The sequence below is a fragment of the Mastigoproctus giganteus genome, chromosome 14, assembly GCF_048544385.1.
Source record: "Mastigoproctus giganteus isolate SK-2022 chromosome 14, ASM4854438v1, whole genome shotgun sequence".
NCBI classification, from domain to species: domain Eukaryota; kingdom Metazoa; phylum Arthropoda; class Arachnida; order Uropygi; family Thelyphonidae; genus Mastigoproctus; species Mastigoproctus giganteus.
The window spans coordinates 102,844,273-102,864,895 of record NC_143588.1 but is presented as its reverse complement, the minus strand read 5'-3'; the positions used below and the strand labels follow the sequence as shown (position 1 = coordinate 102,864,895).

Sequence of the window (20,623 nt, the reverse complement as noted above, 5' to 3'; positions counted from 1 at the left end):
AGTAGCTCATGGTGTCTTGTCAATGATATGCAGAAATATTTCTAGCAGGGATAAGGAAGTGATTATCTCCTTGTATAAGGCAATGGTCAGGCCACACCTTGAGTTCTGTATACAGATCTGGAGGCCTCATTTTAAGAAGGATGTAGAGCTGTTGGAACTAGTACAGAGAAGGGCAACAAGATTAGTGAATGGAACAAAGGGTTGCTCTTACGAAGAAAGGATTAAGTTTTGCAAATTACAGTGTCTGGAGGCTAGGCACCTGCGAGGTGATCTGATTGAGGTGTATAAAGCCTTGAATGGTTTGAGCATGTTCAATGCGGACGGGATTCTTCCGCTTGTTCAGACTAATCGCCTGAGAGGGCATAAATTCAAATTGAGGAAAGACAGTCGTAGGGTAGATGTGTGGAAGTTTTCCTTTAGCCAGCGGGTCGTTGATTGCTGGAACAAACGTCCATCTGTCGTTGTAGAATTGATAGCTTAAATAGATTTAAGGCAGAACTAAACAAACTTCTAAAGCGAGTGGATGGGTGAAATGAGAAGGAGGTGTATGTGTTTTTTTTTTTTTTTTTTTGGCTGTTGCTATATAAGCTTGCTTTCTTGCACCATGTGCCTATGCTAATGCGAACCTTTTTTTTTTTTTTTTTTTTTTTTTTTTGTTTTCGGTCTCAGGCGTAGATAGCAAGATTTTTTCCCCAGAAACTGGGGGTTTTTATTCAGCAAACAGGCAAATCGACCAGAGAACGCACGCAATTTATAGACAAAATAAATATATGGGTAGATGTAATCATTTACAGGGGACCCTAATTTCATAATTTGGTTTATATATATATAGAAGAACGTACCGAGCCATTTACTTTAGAGGAACTTACCTCAGTGGTCAAGAAGATCAACATGAAGTGTCCAGGAATGGATATGATTGAATATGTGTTCATTCTACGGCTGTTAAAATTAAGACCTCTCTACCTGCTCTTGCTCTTCAATAAATGCCCCATGGAAGGCATGTTTCCCCTCTGTTTGGAAGGTTTCTTTGCTCTGTCTTATCAAAAAGCCGGAGAAGCCTGCCTCGAATCCACGTGCCTACAGACCAATTGCGCTTGACTTGGCGCATTATAGCCTTAGATGCTAATGCGCCATAAAATCATAAAACAACAACAACCAATTGCGCTGCTTGCTAATTTTGGAAAGATCTTGGAGCGGCTTATGGCTTTTCGACTAACAGCTCTGTTTCAACAGCAAAACCTTATTTCCGCCTGTCAATATTACTTCACCCCAGATCATTCTTGGGAGGAGGCCTTGTCTGACTTCGTCTGGCACATTGAAAATTCTAAGTCCAAATTTGAACTAGCTATTATGGTGAACTTGAGGGCGCCTTCGACACTGTCTGGTGGGGCAGCGCCCTTGAACGTTTCCGGTCTGCCAGACGCTCTTTGATATGTACAAATTATTTTAAAGTTACTTCTCTGACCGCTCAATAAATGTCAAATCAAATTTTCTCCAAATCTCTAGGAAGGTGTTTTGAGGGTGCTTCAAGACTGGCTGGGCCGCTGTCTTTCCAGAATTGTAAAATTTTTTCCTTCGCCGGTGACCTGACAATTGTGGTCTCAAGCAGTTCTCATACGGTATTGGACGTGAATGCAAACCGGATCTTAACTGACCTTTCCACCTGGCCATTGGCTAACAAACTTAAAATTAATGCAGTGAAAACAAAAATGATGCTTTTTAAATCCAAGCTCGATGTCAGGCGGCCTTCCCAAGTCAAAATATTTGGCAAGCGGCTCTGTATAGTCGCTCAGGCAAAACTCCTTAGGGTCATTATTAACCATAAGCTTTCCTTCTATTCTCATTTGATTCCCATGAGTACTTAAATCAAAAAATTCACAGGGTCATTTATTAGAAAATCCGTGGGGAGGTGTGGAGTCTCTCTAGGAAGTCACTCTTTCTCTACTGTAACTGTTTAACTGTCCATAGTAACCTATGCCGCAGGACCTTGGTTTCACCGGGCCACCAATTCCAAAATGAGGTTAAAACTGAATTCCATCCAGCAGAGCACGCTCCTCTCTATTCTCAGAGTGTGTAGAACAGTTTCCACCGCTGCAGTGCAAGTTATTGCGGGATCCCTTCCTTCGGATCTTTTTGTCATCTGTCGTGGCCTCTGCTTTCGACACAAAAAACAAATACCTTCCGAATTACATGGTATCCAGCTAAATTTAAATGAAGATCCTAAAAAAGAGAAATCCAAATTCTTTAACGAGCTAATTAGTATCTGGCAGACCAGATGGGACACCACCTCACTTGGAGCTGCCACAAGAAAATTCCTGTTTGATGTGACCTTCTTACTCTAAATCGGTTAAAACCTGGTGCGCCTTAACTATTATTTTTGGCCACCCGAATAATTAAATTCATCTGCCGTGCATTGTGTATTATGTCCGTAAATTGTGTGTGTTCTGTGATCGATTTGCCTGTTTTGCTGGACAAAAAACCCGAGTTACCGGGGGAAAAACCTTGACATGGCTCTCTCACTCAAAAACTTTATCAGTTTGGCTTGCATCACACCGATCTCTGCCGCTGCGGGAATATAAAAGATTGGAGTAAACTGCTCTTTAACTGTGCAATCTACGACGATCTTAGGGTGAAGCTCCGAACTGACGTTCTAGATCTTTCTTCAGGGACACTCAAAGATTTCTGTGCAGTGCTGGGCTGTTCATGAATTAAGCATAACTGCACCAAAATTAGCTGTATTTTCTTCTATGGTTCGTGTACGCAAGAATTGTCATTGCACTGATCCTAAAGGTCACCAGTTCGACTTCTGAATTATTCTGAATACAAGAGTACTTATTGAAGACTACTTTTATTATTATTATTCTTAACCGGCACCATTGTTTTTTTTTTTTTTTTTTTTTGTCAACGAGCACTACTCTCTCTTTTTATTTATTTATTTATTATTATTACTTTTTTTTTTTATCCCAACTAGTAGCAATTTTTTTCCCCTTCTAACCAACACTACTGGTTTTTATTTTTTATATTACAAAAATTATTTTATTCTCTTTTCTTTCATAACCAGCACCACCGGTCGGATTTTCTCTCTCTCTCTCGTCTTTCTTTTCCTCTGTTTTTTTTTTCCACTCTTCTCTCCCCCTTTCTTTTTCTCTGGAATGGGCCCCAGAGGATCCTGGTCCACTTTTTGGCAACACTAGGTAGCTAAGAGTCTAATTTGAGACAGTACATGCTCTACTGGAACTAGCCCACATTCCTGTGGTGTGGATGAGTACCCAGAATCATCTCTCCAGGTGACTGATGCTTCTGGGTAGCAAAGCGGCCAGAACATACAGATTACTAACATAAACCTACACCAATCACATATCTGGCCCTTTTTACAGTTGAGTCTGTTCTTCACAGAGAGACGAAGCGGAGTTGAACAGACGTCCCAGGTGCCACCCTGTACATATGTCCACATATATATATGTATATATATATATTTATCATTATCAGTAGTAGGTAAAGAATCCCAGGATCCAAGAGAACATCAGCAGACGGCTTTTAATAAATGGTCGTGCTTAGGCATGAAAACATCCGATAAACTGTGGCACGAAATAAGATGCACTATGGAAAGTAGTTAAGTAAGTAGATATGAGCCTCATAGTAATGTGGTGAAGTAGTTGAGAGTTTAAAGTCCAGAAGAGGATCTTGTAGTCGTATTTGGAATTTGTATTTGTGAAGTACTAGGAAAGGAAAAAATAATTTCCTCTTGTTGAAAACCAATAGAGAATTACTATAGGGCAATATATGAGACCATGTTTCTTCTTTGCCAAAGAGCATAAATTATTTTTGATAAGGTCTAAGTGATAGTTTATGGATCCGTGTCCTATTAAGAGATAAAATGGTGGTTACATTTGGGGAGACCCCTGCAGTTTGCATTTTTCTTTGTTGCAAATGTGACTTGCGAGATAAATGAGCTTGTAACTTATCATGTAGCACTAATATCCCAACGGGTTTGACAGACATTAAGTAATTCGTTCCACATGCAGCGATTTTTTTTTTTTTTTTTTTTTAATATCGATTGTTAGAACTCAGGTAATGCCTAAAATTTCAGTTGGAATCGCATGCTTTATTCTGTAGGAAAGGCTTTTATATGTTACATGGAAGTCGAGAGGCAAAACTCTGGCTAGAACCTGCAGAGTAGCGAGGATACAGTTCTGCAGGCCCGAAGCATGGAAAGAAGCATGAATCGCTGTAGAGAGAGAGAGAGAGAGAGAGAGAGAGAGAGAGAGAGAGAGAGAGAGATCGGTTTAACTTGTAGTTTTACTAGAGTAGCCCGCTGGAACCAAGCTCCGGACGCAAAGGAAACAATCGGGATGAATACCACATTAAAATAATAAAGAAGCAGCGTTTTCCTGTTCAGGTCCCACTCTGTACGGATAATCCTCGTAATAACAGTTGTAAATTTCTTGATCTTAACAATAAGATTGTCAGTATTTGGAGTAAAATTTAGTCGAGCATCCAGGAGGAGGCCTAAGTATTTTAGCTATGGAACTAATGGAATTTGTTTACCTTCAATCTTTGGTATTTGGTGGTCTTCCGTGTCGAATTTACTTTGGAATATCATCATTTTCGTTTTGATTGGGGATGGGCCGCCGTAGCCTAATGGTCAGGCGCGCGGGTGCATAAGTACACGGGCCTTGAGTGACCGGGTTCAAGCCTGTGACTGCTGAATACGGTGCTGTTTCTTGTATTCTGTCTATCTTGTAAACTCCTCTGACCGTTTGGTCGTCCCGGAGTATAAACAGAAAATTTATTTTATATACGTAGTTTGTTATGACTTACCCAATTTACCATATGTGAAGTGTTGCTGGCTCTTTGCCCAAGCTCTAGGCTAGACTTGCCAGGAAAGAGAAGAATCACGTCATCAGCATAAGGCAATGGTAGTGGTGTAATCAAGCTGTTAACCAAGCCAGGTATCTAAAACAGTGTTCCAGAAAAGGGCACCCCAGAACTGAGCCCTGGAGTCATCCTCTAGAGACATCTTGAGAGATGTTGCTGTCTAGATACAACCTGGACCTATGCTGAAAGTAGTTACGAATAACCTTGATATAGCTACTCTGAGCAATTGGCATTGCGTCGTAGACAATCAATTAGACGAAATCAAACGCACCCTCGAAGTCGATAAGTACAGTATATAGTTAGTTGGATGATTTTAATTAACGCAGTCTTCCAAACTTCTGGGGAAAGTCCAGCCAAAAGACATTTGTTGTACATATTAAGGAGGATGTGTAGAAAAAGATAAGCAAATTTTATTATAACAGCATTTTCAATATGAATATTTTCAAATAAATAAATTTTCTGTTTATACTCCAGGACGACCAAATGGTCAGAGTTCGCAAAGATAGAGAGAATACAAGAAACATCACCGTATTTTGCAGTCACGTGCTTGAACCCCGGTCACTCAGAGCACGCTTATTTATGAACCCTTTGGCCTGACCACTCTCCTATGATTAGTCCACCAATGAACACTATTAGGTTTGACAGCTTTTTTCCTTGCAGCGCAAGCGGTGCAAGGAAACCTTCTGATACCTGAGGGAGAGAAGCAGGTAGTAAGGATGTAAGTTGCAGGGTTAGATTGAAAGTAATTTCTCGGTTTAGTTATTTAGTTAGTTATTTGTTTTTTTTTAGGAGCATTAGCAACTAAGGCCATATTGTTCCGAGAATATGCGGTGGTCATTCCCTGACCTTTCCGCATCCTCCGTATTTGGTGGTGACTGGCTCGAACCCCGGTCTAATCAAGAAGTGTGTGCTACGCACTGCTGCTCCTTCCCACCTGGCTACGGAGGCGCCCTAATTTCTCGGTGATCACTATTGGTAAAATCTTCATGTACAGACCAGTGTGAAATTCTAGATGACAGACCTGCACGTGATAGGTCAATATTGGATTCAAAGCAGTAACATATGAAAGAGTTCGTTTTTTGTTATCAATTTACTAAATATAATAATGATGAATTACTACTATTTGCTTATGTTGTGAGGTATGTGCAGCGGTGTGAAAACAATTACTTTATATGTAATTAGTAATTAATTGGTAGAAGCGAAAGTAACTCACAGCGTACTTTTACGTTTTTTTTTTAATTTAGCAGTCTTCTGGTTGCAATAGAATGAATGAGGACAGGGGCTTAAAATAATAATGAGAATAAACCACTGCATTCTCTCATATTTCCGGATAATTATTGTCTCAAAGTAGTGCTTAGCTGGAAAAAAAAAACATTACAGAAATTGAAATATGTACTGTGTAACAATCCGTTGTCTCAAACAGCTTTTAAGCAACCTACTTATTGCCCACTGAAAAGTGTGGTGGTTGTTGTAAATTTGTTGTCTCTCGCCGCAGAATGAGGTCAGAGTTGAAGTTCGGTGCTGCTCTTGCAAGCCAAGCCATTGTCTGTTTACTTGGCAGACTTTCCGGTTATATCGTCTTCACCGAGTGGACGTTTTAGCTATAAAAGAAAAACATCCATCTTTACATAGGAACAACTTCAACTCCCCTCCCCCATCCTATCCCTACAAATATGTACAGCCCTGAAACGTTTTAAATTGTATATTTTCAATGTACAATTTAGAACTTTTAAACATACTTCTGTTACCGTTTTAATGAAGCTTTAATTCCAACCCCAAAGAAAGTTTTTTGTCCAGACCTTCCAAATTGTCATCGACAATGGCCATGTCACGTGAAGATGAGCATCAGTCAGATGTTTTTACATGTTAGGAAAATGTGAAAGTGCGACTGCACTAAATCAAGTGACTAATAATGTTCAAGGAGTTCAAACTGGCCACAGATTATTTCTATTATAACCTCATTAGTGTGTTGGAACACTATCCTTGTGAAAGTTGAATCTGTGTGTGAGTCTCCACTCCGTTTAGTCATGATTTTGTCGCGCAACTTTTTTAACCATCTTGTCAGTTTAAGAAACGGACTTTGCGTTCCTTGGGATGGGAGATGAAGGATATTTTAGTTTCTTAGATTGTCCTTGATTCGGTTGGAAGTGGCGGATACACGTCGTAGCAAATCTAATCCTTAAAACTCTGAATCTACCTGACAACACGGAAGTTGTTCCGTTGAGAGACTATTTCACTCGTTTTAAATTAGGTATCATTGGGGACCCAGTGCGCATAAACTTTCTCCATTCTCAAGAATACTCAGACGACGTTACACTCTTTCCTCTTAAGGGGAGGCGAGGGGAGGGGAATAGAGATACTAACCCCTTTAGCGTTGTATATGATGGACCATCATCAACTGATATACACTGCCCTCCAAAAAATATCCTGAGACGCGTTGCTTTCATATTGATGTCACTGCCACTCACATTAAATAGCACGTCGTCTCCTTTTGGCCTCTATGGCAGATTCCATACTTCTGCGCGGGCCTTTCACCAGCGAACGCCCTCGTGGGTAGCTTAGTCTGTATAATGAGTGCCCTCCCCACACTGATGGAAAAGATCCGTGTTCGAATTCGACGCGAGGAATTTTTATGGATATTTTTCACAACTTGGCTGAGTTAGTCAGTTTCTGGCTAGGATATCATGGTTTTTTTTTTCACTGAAACCCCGTTTTTGTCTAGCAAACACACGCAATTTACAGACATATTATATACAGCACAATATGGCCTAAGTTGCTGATGCGCCTAAAACCTTTCCGAGTCTGAAGTCGGACTCTGCAACGGCCGTTCTGATTACATTTGTACATTCATGTCCATGAACCATTCTATAATAGTATCGGCAGTATGGCTTGGTGCGTGTATTATCGCGTTGAAAGAAATATGGATGTGTACCAAAGAACTGCCACATAAGGAACATGGAATTGTCCAGAATGTTATGGTAGTTGTCGGCGTTCATGATTCCCCGCAAAACTATTGAAGGTTGAACGTCACACCGCAACTCTACTTCCTCTGAATTTGATTGTTGTCACAATGCCCTCTGACAGCATACATTTATTCTTTACACCCGCCCATCTGATGGGAATGGGATGCAGCAAGGTTCGTCACTCCATAGAACCGATTTCCACTGCTGTATGGACGAAGTACGGCGTTCCTTACACCGTTCAAGGCGAGATCGCTGATTGCGGTTGGTGATGCTTGCCTATATGCCTTCTTTCTCCCGTGAAAAACCGAGGCTGTGAAGCTCCGTACCCATACAGACCTTAACCGTGTTAGAGCGTCAAACCTGTCCTCGGCAGTAGCACAGTGGATAATCACCGCCTCCTCCATACTTATTGAAAGGTGGAAAATGCCTTCATTTGAATCTCGTCAACGACTCCAGGAATGTTTATGGACTTTTTTTTTTTTTTTAACAATGTGAAGTAGTCTTGGATGAGGGGTGGATGATTTTTTGTCCCAGAAACATCCTGCAACCAGACAAACCGATCGATAGATGTTGTGTACACCTAATATGAACTAACGCCTGTTAGGCGTTTAACAAACACGCCACCGTTGATATTTGAAGCCGGATATTTTCGTCTCCCACAGTTTTACTTTTTTTTTTTTTTTTATTAAGTGAACTTGTCATCTTTGAATAATATTTCAGCCATTTATTCTGCTCGATCGATTTCAAACGATCTTTTGGTCGTAAAAGTGAGACGGCTAAGCCTTTTTACTTTACGCTGAAATGGATTCAGTAGTTATGTATTTAAGAAACCGTGAGAAAATCTTATCGGGACGCTCTCTTGTAACCCACTGATTCGTATTTACTACTAAAGGTCTCGTGGAAATGAGGGCAGATTTTTGTGGATGCCGTAATTATTAACCGATTTGAAAGTGACTTTCCCACGAGGCCAATATACGTAACGTACAACAGTGCCGTGGAGGTCAAGGACGACGTTGCATGCCCATGCATTAACCGCTACTGCCGTAGCTGCGCGAACACCACCATTTGTCATGTCATTACAGGAAGGCTTGAATGAATTAATAGTTCAGAAAAGAAAGATTATGCAATGACTGTTATGTTTTCGTGTGTAAAGAAATGTTAGGGTGCAGAATGGATTCGTCTGTTTGACGATAAAGTCCCTACTGTAATCCATTTTTACAATTTTGAATGTTTATTTCCAGAATTTTGGTGGCACCTAAAATAAAACATGAATACATTTTTATTAAAATCATTTTAAAATAATTCATATATTTCGTTTCGTTTATTCCTATACAGAACAGTGTCATTTGAAAGTGACCGTATGATAATAATTATTATTATTCCGTTAACGGCTCCAAAGGCATATCAGCGCCACCTACATCTAAGTGGTGTTGCTCATATTTATAGAATTGTGTAGTAGTAGTACATGAGGCATGTGATACAAGAAAGCAAGTTTATGTAGCATCAGCCAAAAAAAAAAAAAAAAAAAAAAAATCACACATCCATTCCCTCTAAAAGTTTGTCCAGTTCCTCCGTGAATTTATTTAACTTATCTACAGATGAAAGTTTGTTCCAGCAATCAACTACCCGCTGGCTAAAGGCAAATTTCCGCACATCTATATGTACATGCAGGGCCGGATTTACACATAAGCTAAACAAGCTACAGCTTAGAGCCTTGCATTACATACAAGGGGCCTCGCTCCATCTTAAAAAAATCCTTTAATATTGTCACAGGTGAACTGTAAGAAAGAAGGGTCTCATACATGCTTAGGGATTCAACAAGTTTAAATCCGGCCCTGTGTACATGGGCCGATTTGCGTGTTTTGTAGGCTGAAAAATCCGGAATAATGGGGGTAAACCGTGCTTCCTCCGCTTGAGATCGGCTAACTACAGCCTCGATTGAAAAGAACTTTTTAAATTCTTCCAGTCGTCCACGCAAATTGAAACCAGACCTCTCTATACCGCAATACATCACGGAGGCCTTTCAAGTGACCAAATATGATCTACACCTAAAATTAACTAACTTCTGGTGCCGTGAAGGGTTTGTAAAGTCGTGGTACCTGTGAACCTTATAGTAAAGATTATATTCATTATGAAACATTTCAGAGGATTTACCAGCCCCTCAAGTTAGCATTAGTAGAGGCATATGATGCAAGAAAGCAAGCTTGTACAACATCAGCAAAAAAAAAAAAAAAAAAAACCTTCCCATTTCGACGTTTTAGTGTCAGACAACGTTAATTACAAAATCATTTTGTAGTAAACGTTTTTGTACTTATAGCCCAAGCTAACTTGTAAACTACTAGAGAAATACATTTCTATGATATGCATTGTTATTTGTATAAAGTTAACCCCAGGGGCTCACATCTGGTGAGTTTGGGCTTGGCACACCCAGGGTCCTGAGCTGGATATCATCATTTTTCTCTTTCTTGGTGATTCCCTTCTATTTCTCTCTCTCTCTCAGGGTAACTCGGAATTTTTTTTTTAGCTGATGATGCAGCATAAGCCTCAGGTTTCCTTGAACTATATGGCGACTACTACTACTAATAATAAAGTTGTCTCAAAACGAAACTGCAATTTTGTAGTTAACGTTGTCTGACACTAATGCACTAATAATATTAAGAGTAGGAGACCAGCAGAATTACTTAACAAGTACAGGTCACTGTTGAACAAAAGCCGAGAATTAGGGTTGAATTTGAAAGTGTCTGCAATTCTGCCCAGACACGATAGGAGGGAGTATATGATGAGAGCCTTGTCTATCAATTCGGCCCTGGAAAGATTGTGCAAGGCTCAAGGGGTAGAATTTTTTTCAGCCTGGACTGTACTTGTTAACAGGAGAGATTGCTTCTACAGGGATGGGATACACTTAAATAGAAAGGGTGCAAGAATATTTGCTGATGCTATCGAGGCAGTGTTAGGTGGGTCGGAAAACTGCTAGCTTGGGGGGAGACAAAGACCAATAGATTGACAGTAGCCACTGGCAGAGGTGAAAGAGATTCTTGCACTGCTTCTATTAGAATGAGCAGAAGCCTGAAAAACAAGATGCATGGTATTTCAGAGACTGCTGGGAGCCATTGCGGTACAAGTAAACACATGGGTTGTGTTAGGGTAGCTAAGAATAGAAACAGGTGCAGGTATACTTGCGTGTACACCAATGCTAGGAGTTTAGTAAATAAATTTGATGAATTTGAGGTATTGCTCAAAACATCAAAGGCAGATATTGTTGGGATATCAGAGACGTGGTGTCACACAGATATAAGGGATGCAGAACTGCAATTTGGGGAGTACAACGTCTACAGAAAGGATAGACAGGATAGGAAGGGGGGAGGGGTTATGCTATTAGTTAAGAAACACATAAAAACTAAGGAAGTGAAGCCAGTCGACATCGCTGGACAGTGCAGTGTTGAGTCAGTTTGGTGTGACATAAGCATTGGGAGATCAAAATTGAGAGTAGGAGTGTGCTATAGGCCTAATGACTCTGATGAGTATAATAAGGAACTCTACAGGGAAATAGAGTGGGCCAGTAAATCAGAGAGTCTTATAATGGGAGATTTTAATTTCCCAGATATTGACTGGAATTTGGGGGCTGGTTACTCACACACTAGCAGGGCTTTTGTGGATTTATTGGATGATTGTTTTCTACATCAGCATGTTCGGGAGGCAACTAGAGGGAGTAATACTCTTGATTTGATTATCAGCAGTGATTCTTCATGCATTAAGAATCTGCAGATAAATGAACCACTAGGTGGCAGTGATCACAGTGTGCTGAAGTGGGATTTACTGAAAGAGGTAACTACCATTAGGGGTAAAGGGAAGGGTTATTGCTTCCGTAAAGGCGACTACGATGGACTGAGACAGTATTTAAATTCTATACAGTGGGACCAACTGATGATGTTACCAACAGCAAATTCAAAATGGGAAGCATTCAAAGAACTTATCTTGGAAGCTACTAGGCTTTACATACCAACTAAGAAATATTGTTCAAGGTTTAGGCCAAAATGGATGTCAGATGAACTAATGAGGCATATGGCAGAGAAGAAAAATGCATGGGATACTTACAAATTAACACATGACACAGAAGCCTATGATAGATACAAGTTGATATGCAACCAAGTTACAAAGGAGGTTAGGCAGGCGAAGGCAGATTACGAGAAATCCTTGGCAAGGGATGCAAAGAAAAACAGCAAAGAGTTCTTTACTTATGTAAACTCTAGAAGGAAGGGGATGAATCAGATTGGTCCACTTGATATTGATGGGTCAACTGTTGATGATCCTGCTCAGGTAGCTAACAAACTAAATGAATATTTTGCATCGACATTCACACATGAGGAGTTATTCAGCAAGGGGAATGCCAGAGGTGTATTCAACTCTAGCAGTAAGCTACAGAATCTTGAAATAACTGGGAGTAAAGTGGAGGAGAAACTGTTGAAGATAAACACAAGAAAGGCACCCGGGGTGGATGGGATCTATCCAGTTATATTAAAGGAGGCAGCAAAGGAAGTAAGCAAACCCTTAGCCATAATTATGAGAGCTTCCTTGGACTCAGGGGAGGTACCCATAGACTGGAAATGTGCAAATGTGACCCCAATTCACAAAGGAGGATCAAAGGCTGACACAAGTAATTATAGACCTGTGAGCTTAACTTCTGTTCCAGGAAAATTAATGGAGGCACTGGTTAAAGAAGCACTGCAGGATCATTTAGACAAGACTTCAGTTATAGCTCAGACACAGCATGGTTTTGTTAAGGGGAAGTCTTGCCTGACCAACTTGATTGGATACTATGATGCAGTCACAAAAGAACTGGATGCAGGGAAAAACTTTGATATTATATACTTGGATCTTAGAAAGGCTTTTGATACTGTTGCACATGGAAGACTGCTACACAAATTGGAGCAGTGTGACATTGGAGGCAAATTGCTGCTATGGATGAAGGGGTGGTTGAGGGGGAGAAGACAGAGAGTGGTAATCAATGGACACTGCTCATCGTGGACTAATGTTATTAGTGGAGTCCCTCAGGGCTCAGTGTTGGGTCCATTATTGTTTTCTGTATTTATAAATGATATTGATGATGGTATATCAAGCTTAATGTCCAAGTTTGCAGATGATACAAAGGTTGGCAGGGTTGTCAAGGACACTACTGACACTATGCTGCTGCAACAGGATCTGGAAAGGTTGAGCAGATGGGCTGAGAGGTGGCAAATGAAGTTTAACATTGACAAATGTAAAGTACTACACATGGGAAACAGCAACCCCAGAGCAACGTATCAACTCTGTGGTACTACACTGACAGTGGTAGAGAATGAAAGGGACTTGGGGGTAATTGTGCAGGCAGATATGAAGTTCTCTGAGCAGTGCAGACGGGCTGCAAGAGTAGCTCATGGAGTATTGTCAATGATATACAGGAATTTTTCCAGCAGGGATAAGGAGGTGATTATTCCATTGTATAAGGCAATGGTCAGGCCACACCTAGAGTACTGTATACAGGTCTGGAGGCCTCATTTCAAGAAGGACGTAGAGCTGCTGGAACGAGTACAGAGAAGGGCAACGAGATTAGTGAATGGAACAAAGGGGTGCTCTTACGAAGAAAGGCTTAAGTTTTGCAAATTACAGTGTCTGGAGACTAGGCACCAGCGAGGTGATCTGATAGAGGTGTATAAAGCCTTGAATGGTTTAAGCATGCTCAATGCTGATGGGATTCTTCCTCTAGCTCAGAAAAATCACCTTAGAGGGCATAAATTCAAATTGAGGAAAGACAGATGTAGGATAGACGTGCGGAAATTTGCCTTTAGCCAGCGGGTGGTTGGTTGGTGGAACAGATTGCCATCCCTTGTGGTGGAGGTTGATAGCCTAAATAAGTTTAAGGCTCAGCTGGACAGGTATTTTGAACGAACAGAGGGGTGAAGTGGAAGTGGGTTTTTTTTTTTTTTTTTCTTTTTTTTTGGCTGATGCTGCATAAGCTTGCTTTCTTGCATCAAATGCCTCTACTAATGCTAATGCTAAGCCCTCGATTTCACCCATCCATTCACTTCAAATGTTTGTCTAGTTTGGTCTTGAATTGATTTAAGCTGTCAACTTCCACAAGTTGCTTATTACCTGCCGAATGTTGTTGCTATAACGCAGAATTAAAACACTTTTTACAGCAGTGAAATCCTTATGGACATCCTTAAAGGTTTGTCATTTGCTGTACATATATAAATAATAATAAGCTTCACAATTGACAACGAGCAACAAACATGCGCGAATGGGACATCGTATGGGACGTCAGCGTTTTCTGCAATGTTTGTTCTCTTTCTCTCTCTATTCGCCATGTGGCTTGGAATGCATTTTTATCAGTAAATAACTGGACCTGAATTCATGTCTGTGAGCAGACTTCTACGATTACTTCTGCGATCTGGTAATTAGCGAACAGACTTCTACGATCTGGTAATTAGCAAATCATCACCTTTGTTGCATAACGTGACCCAGATACGCTTAGCTAGTTACGCACATTATCTTCTTTGATTTGTCAAATCGCCACTAATCTTAGCATATTCATTCATTTTAATTTATTTTCAGCTTGAATAACCAACAAACCCTGTTGTTCCAAAAATACAAGCTTTAGGCGAACGTACCAATAATATCGTGGCGAAACCGCTTAGATATTTCGCCCTGTTCTGCGCATGTTCGTCCCTCGCCGTCAGATCTGAACTTTTTAAATAAATAAATTTTCTATTTATACCCCGGGACGACCACTCAGTCAGAGGGGTTCACAAGATCGAAAAAATACAAGAAACAGCACCGTATTTATCAGTCACTGGCTTTAACCCCTGTCACAGTGTGGAGTTTTATATTATGGACTACACACACAGTCAGGGCCGAACTTGAGGATATGCGGAACCTGGGCAAAAGTATTTTTGGGGCCCCTGTAAGAATGTTTATTCTGAAATGACTAATGTTTTTTGGATTAATAATGATAAATGGATAGGTTTTGTTGCCGTTTTGTGGAATCATGGGGCCAATTGTGCATTCAAAAAGTCACTTGTCAAAAATTCTTGCTTGAAATGGTTTTTTAAATTACTGATATTATATTCTGCTGCAAGATGAGGCGGCTGTTTGTTCAATACCATACAGTTGAATACTTGTTATTTGATACAGATGAATATATTTCACAAAACAAAAAATGACTTACAGAATATCAAACGCCGAAAGATGGCTAATTAGGAGAATATATTAGTTACTTAGAGACTCAGTTATATTGCAGAATAAGATGTTTATTTAATTATTCCCAATGATTTGAAACAACTAATACTCTATAAAACAAAATCAAAATTAAGACACAAATAAAATATAAAAATTCACTACAGAAAATGACAAAAGCGGAAATATACCATCTATGTAAAACAGAGGTTCCCAACCCGTGGAGCCTGATCCCATTCGGGGTCTCGGAAGAAGTTCAAGGGATTGCGAGGAAGTGAGAAATAAGACCTAAACATAATACTTTTATCATATCGCTTGACATTGTAGTTACTAAAATGTTGACAATGTGATTGGCAACAATCCTTCGAGAACCCCATTGTAGCTCCTACAATGTCGCTCATTATGATTTTGGCTGTCTCCATTGCCATTTACAGGCCTTAGGCACATGCCTAGTTTGCTTAGGCCTAAGATAGGCCCTGCACCCACTGACTCACCCAAAAATTTTGTTGGGGATGTCCATAGACCACTTTGGTAGCTTTTAAAAGTGTGAATATGTGACAGACACTTATAAAATGTTCTTGGGGAGATTAACTCCTCAAGTCCCCCCCCCCACCTTTTGGGTGCACTTATGATTCCACATATGTTTGATATTTCATGCTTAATTAAAAGAATACAGTGAATGACCATAATGCTCTTCCCAATTTATAAAATTTCTGGCCATAGACAAAGTATTTGTGTATACATAGCTGGCTTTTGCATTAGGCACTGTGCCTAGGGTGTACGAAAAAAAGGGGTGGGGCGAGAAAATGAAATTTTATTCAGTTTCTAAGATAAACTCTTTCTTCGGCTTTTCTGTTAGCAAATTCATTAACAACATCATAAAAGTTCAAATTTCCAGTAAATTAGTACTGGAATAACTTCAATACGATCAATACCAAATTTATAGAATTTATTTAAAAACAAATAATTTTTAATATTTTATATAATGTGGTTAGGCATAAGGTCTGTGAACACCAAAAGATGGCTTTGTATATACACCAATGAGCCAAAACGTTATGACCACCTACCTAATATGATGTTGGTCCTCCTTTGCTGACTGGGCTAGCCAGGTGGGTAAAATACCTTCCTGGCAACCCAAAGGTCGCGGGTTTGAATCCCGCCTCGGGCTTGGATCACAGTAAAATGCAAAAACCTTGGGAGGTGCATTATGGCCACAGAAGCTGATGCGCCAACAAAAAAAAAAAAAAAGTTGGTCCTCCACGTGCAGCCAAAACAGCTCGTACCTGGCAAGGCATGAACGCTACAAGATTTCTAAATGTGTCTTGTGGTATCTGGTACCAACACATAACCAGCAGATCTTTTAACTCCTGTAAGGACTGTGGTTGAGATGCCGCAGATTGGAGTTGCTGTTCCAACACAAACCACAAATGCTCAATGGGATTGATGTCTGGGGAATTTGGAGGCCAGGGCAATACCTGGAAGTCTTCCTCATGTTCCGCAAACCAGTCTCGAACAATCCGAGCAGTGTGGCACAGCGCATTATCCTGCTGAAAGACGTCACTGCCAGAGGGGAAGACCGTTGCCATGAAAGGGGTGTACCTGGTCAGCAATGATGTTTAGGTAGGTGGTAGACATCAGAGTGCCTGGCACATAATTACTGAACATCACCGGCTTGTTTTCATCCCACCATGCATCCAGGCGGCATCACTTCCCCAGGTAAACGACGCACACACACCCGGCAGTCCACATGGTGCAACAGGAAATGTGATTCATCAAACCAGATGACCTTCTTGCAATCACTTAAGGTCCAGTTTCGATGCTCGCATACCCATTGTAGGCACTGTCGCCGGTGAACCGTGATTAGCACGGGCACTCAGAGCAGCCTGCGGCTACGCAGCCCCATTTTCAGCAGGGTTCAATGTACTGTGTGTGTTGTGACACATTACTCCCATCGCTAGCATTGCAATTACTGGCGAGTTGCACCACAGTCGCCCTTATGTTGCCACGTACCATCTGGGAGAGCCTTCGCTAACCTTGAACATTGATGAGCTGTGGTCGTCCAGCACCTCACCGGCGGTTCGTGGGTTTTCCCCCCTCAGACCACTTTCGGTAGGTACTAACCATAGCTGAGGTTGCCTGTGAGCATCCCACCAGCCATGCAATTTTGGATATGCTCTGATCCAGTCGTCCGGCCATTACAATTTAGCCTTTGTCAAACTAGCTTAAGTCCGCTGCCTTTCCCATCTGAAGAATAAGAGTAATAATGATTAATGGAGCTCAGTATCAGATGTTTTTTTATACCATGTTCTGACCAGTGCACACACTGTAGTTCACCTGCAGTTGCTTCGATTTGCATAACGACTCGCTGGTTATAATGTTTTGGCTCATTTAATGTATAATGGAATAATAACCTCATCCCTGCTAGCAAAATTCATGTATATCAATGACAAAACACCATGAGCTGTTCTGGCAGCATGTTTGCCAGGACAGCTCATATTGTACCCATTATATCTTTAGGTACCTACCTGCTCACTGATGTGAAGCCAAATAGCTTCGAAGCAGTGCTGTGTGTTGTGGTACTCAACAGAAAATAAGTAACGGTAGTCTTCTCTAATGGGGAAGTGTTGCTTATTTAAGGTATAAGGAGGACAATTTGTGAACGTTTTCACAATATGGGATGTTACAATGATGCCAATGGTGAACTTGTACAGTGCAGATGTCAAGTTATCAATCATACTGAAGTCATGCAAAGGTTTTCCAGTATTAAAGGGTTCCTTTAGCTGATAACTTTAGTTTAAATTTATTATTACACTATATTTTTTATGTTACTAGCAAAATATAGAATCCAGGCTTTGTATAGAATGCCTGGAAAAGTATGAAATAAATTTCATAGATTGCCTAGGTATTCTATATAATGCCTGGGCAAAGTAAAAAAAAAAAAAAATCCATAGATGCTTGGAAAACGATAATCCCAGTTTCTGACTTTTATACAAGGGCACATGGAAGAAATAAATATTACCCCTCCCTACACCATATCTGCTGTAAATGAATCAGATAGTATATGAATTGATAACCTAAGAAAATCAGTCAGAAATATCATTTTTTGTCACCCTATGATATTGTTATGCAAGTGAATCACAGTTCCTAACTTTTATGCAATGGTATACTGGGGACAGAAGTTGGATTTACCCTATAAAAAATATTAATTTTAGCAGTGAGATATGTGGGTGAGTATCTCTCCTGCAAATGCTGTTGTATAAAACTCTGGAACTTGGAAAATGGAAACGGCAAGAATTAGCCAGCCAATAGCGTATAGGGGAAACTATAAGTGTATATAGGTGTAAATTTGGATGAACCATAGACGTGACTCTTGTCTCCTTATGGTATTGTGCCCTCGTGTGTAGCACGGTTGGTAGAATCACTGCTCTCCTCACGCCAGGTGTAAAAGACCTGAGTTCGAGTTCCATCAATGATGCAAAGAATTTGAGTCTTTTTCACAGTGAGGCTGCTTCAGTTGGTCTCTGGCAAGGGTAGCGTGTTTTTTCTCTTGGAAACTTGGGTTTTTCATTCAGAAAACAGCAAATTGACCACAGAACACATGGAATTTACAGATATATCATATACAGTGCAATGTAGCCGGAGTTGCTGATGTGACTAATTTTTACATTATAATTTTTTTTGAATAGTTGTACTTGTATCTTAACATCAGTGATGTTCTATGTGTAATTCTGGTCAAATAGTGATATGTGCTTTTCTTCTAGTCACAATAAATACTGCTTAAATAAAACAGTATATAGGTAATTGTTTTTATATAAATCTGAGGACATAATTGCAATTCTGCAATGATCATGAAATATATGTGACATATGTGGTTATGCCTTCATCACTTATTTGAAAAGGTCTAAATTCAAATCCTTATGGGTAGACTACTTGAAGTTACATCGGTTAACCAATGTTGGGTGGAGAATGTATGATTTTTATCTCCCAGAGTATTTTGTTTTTTCTGCCTACAGACATGATGCACACAGACTTGTATTTGCCCCTGTATTGAAACATATATTAGTGGTGAAAATAATAACTTTGAAAATTGAATTCCCTAAACAGCAAAGTTATTCCCCTGTACAAGGAAAAAATAAAAATAAAAAAGGCTTTTTTCTAAATTACAGTCTTTTATGTCTGCATTATAATTAAAAAAAAAAAAAAAAAGTCTAAAAGTCTCTTTTTTTTCCTTGTCCATTCTAGAAGAACCCACCAATCAGTCCTGATGGAGCCCAGTAGTACACACATTTGTGCTGATTGTGGCAAGAGGAGTTGCCTCATTTAATACTTTTGGGTTTCAGAATTTGAAGGCTGGTTCTGCTTTCCGTTTTGTGGCATATTTTATAATAATACACTGCAAATTCTTTTTGATGTTTGTGGTCAATCAAGCCGTTTTTCATATTTCTTTTTTGGTGATTATTGTTAATAATAAATGACCGAGATGTTGCGTATATAAATTTCACTGATATCATAGAAAATGGTGCTTTAATATATGTTAATGATGGTCAGTGAACTTTCTTTGATGAAAAAAGAATGCTGTTTAACCTTTACCAAAGATTAAGAACTGAGTTATAAACTATTAAATTAAGGCTATATTTCCTGGTTCCTTTATCCACCTACTTTAAAAAAAAAAATATATATATATATATATATATATATATTATCTTTGAAGGATCATTATGGCTACTCAGTGGACCAGAACTATCAGCAGGACAGTAATAGGCCTTATGATGTAGCATCAACAACTGCTATGGCTCAATACTCTGTTTCGGTATCTAGCCCTACTTCTACTTCTGGTGGCAGTGTTCCTGTTTATATCATGCCAACTCATGTAAGTAGTGAGATTTATTTTGTGTATTACAGTTAAGAGGAGATGAATTTTTAATATTGTTAAGACATTTTTCTGAAAGTTGTGTACATTACTTTACAATTTTATTTGGTAATATCTCAGATATAAAACTACATTTTAAATAAACTTATTATTTAAGATTATCCTTTTTAAATGAAGTAACTTCCATCCTATCAGCCTTTGGATATGAGGAATTAAATAACTGTATAAGTTGTTCTTAACTGTGGTCTCACAATGAACATGTACAATGTGAAATAGTTCATGCTACATCTCCAGTTTAGTATTTTTTTTTTAAATGTAAGGATGTTAATAGTAATAACATTCTGGGGCATATTTATTGTTAACTTTGAGCACAAAATGCAATTATTTGGGTATTCTTTGTTCCTTGTTTTAAACAGAAAAGCAGAGCTAATGTGAATGTTGAGTGCTGAAGGTACAGAACAAATTTTTGATCATTCCAATACCTGCAGATATCATTTTAGATGAATCATCTATCACATGAAATTTGGAATGGTTTCTTTCTAAGGAATCTCTGCTGAGCTGGCAAATGTAGAAACTTTTAATAACTCGGTGTGATATTTAATGTGTGATGCTTGGTGTGAGACTTGGTGTGATATTTAATGTGTGATGCTATAACTAATCATAGGATGTCTGAGAAATGTGCATCAGTTGAAGTTTAAAA

At 39.6% G+C, this 20,623-nt stretch overlaps 1 protein-coding gene across 2 annotated transcripts in view; it reads left to right on the top strand.

Moving 5' to 3' along the window:
- LOC150075458 (recombining binding protein suppressor of hairless-like) overlaps positions 1 to 20,623 on the top strand; it is a 156,016-nt gene that overhangs the window by 77,851 nt on the left and 57,542 nt on the right. For both annotated transcript variants that reach the window (XM_090388917.1, XM_090388916.1), the window contains exon 2: positions 19,765 to 19,923. In XM_090388917.1, the coding sequence (XP_090245043.1) occupies positions 19,843 to 19,923 (81 nt within the window). In that variant the 5' untranslated portion in view covers positions 19,765 to 19,842. The remainder of the gene's footprint in view (positions 1 to 19,764; positions 19,924 to 20,623) is intronic.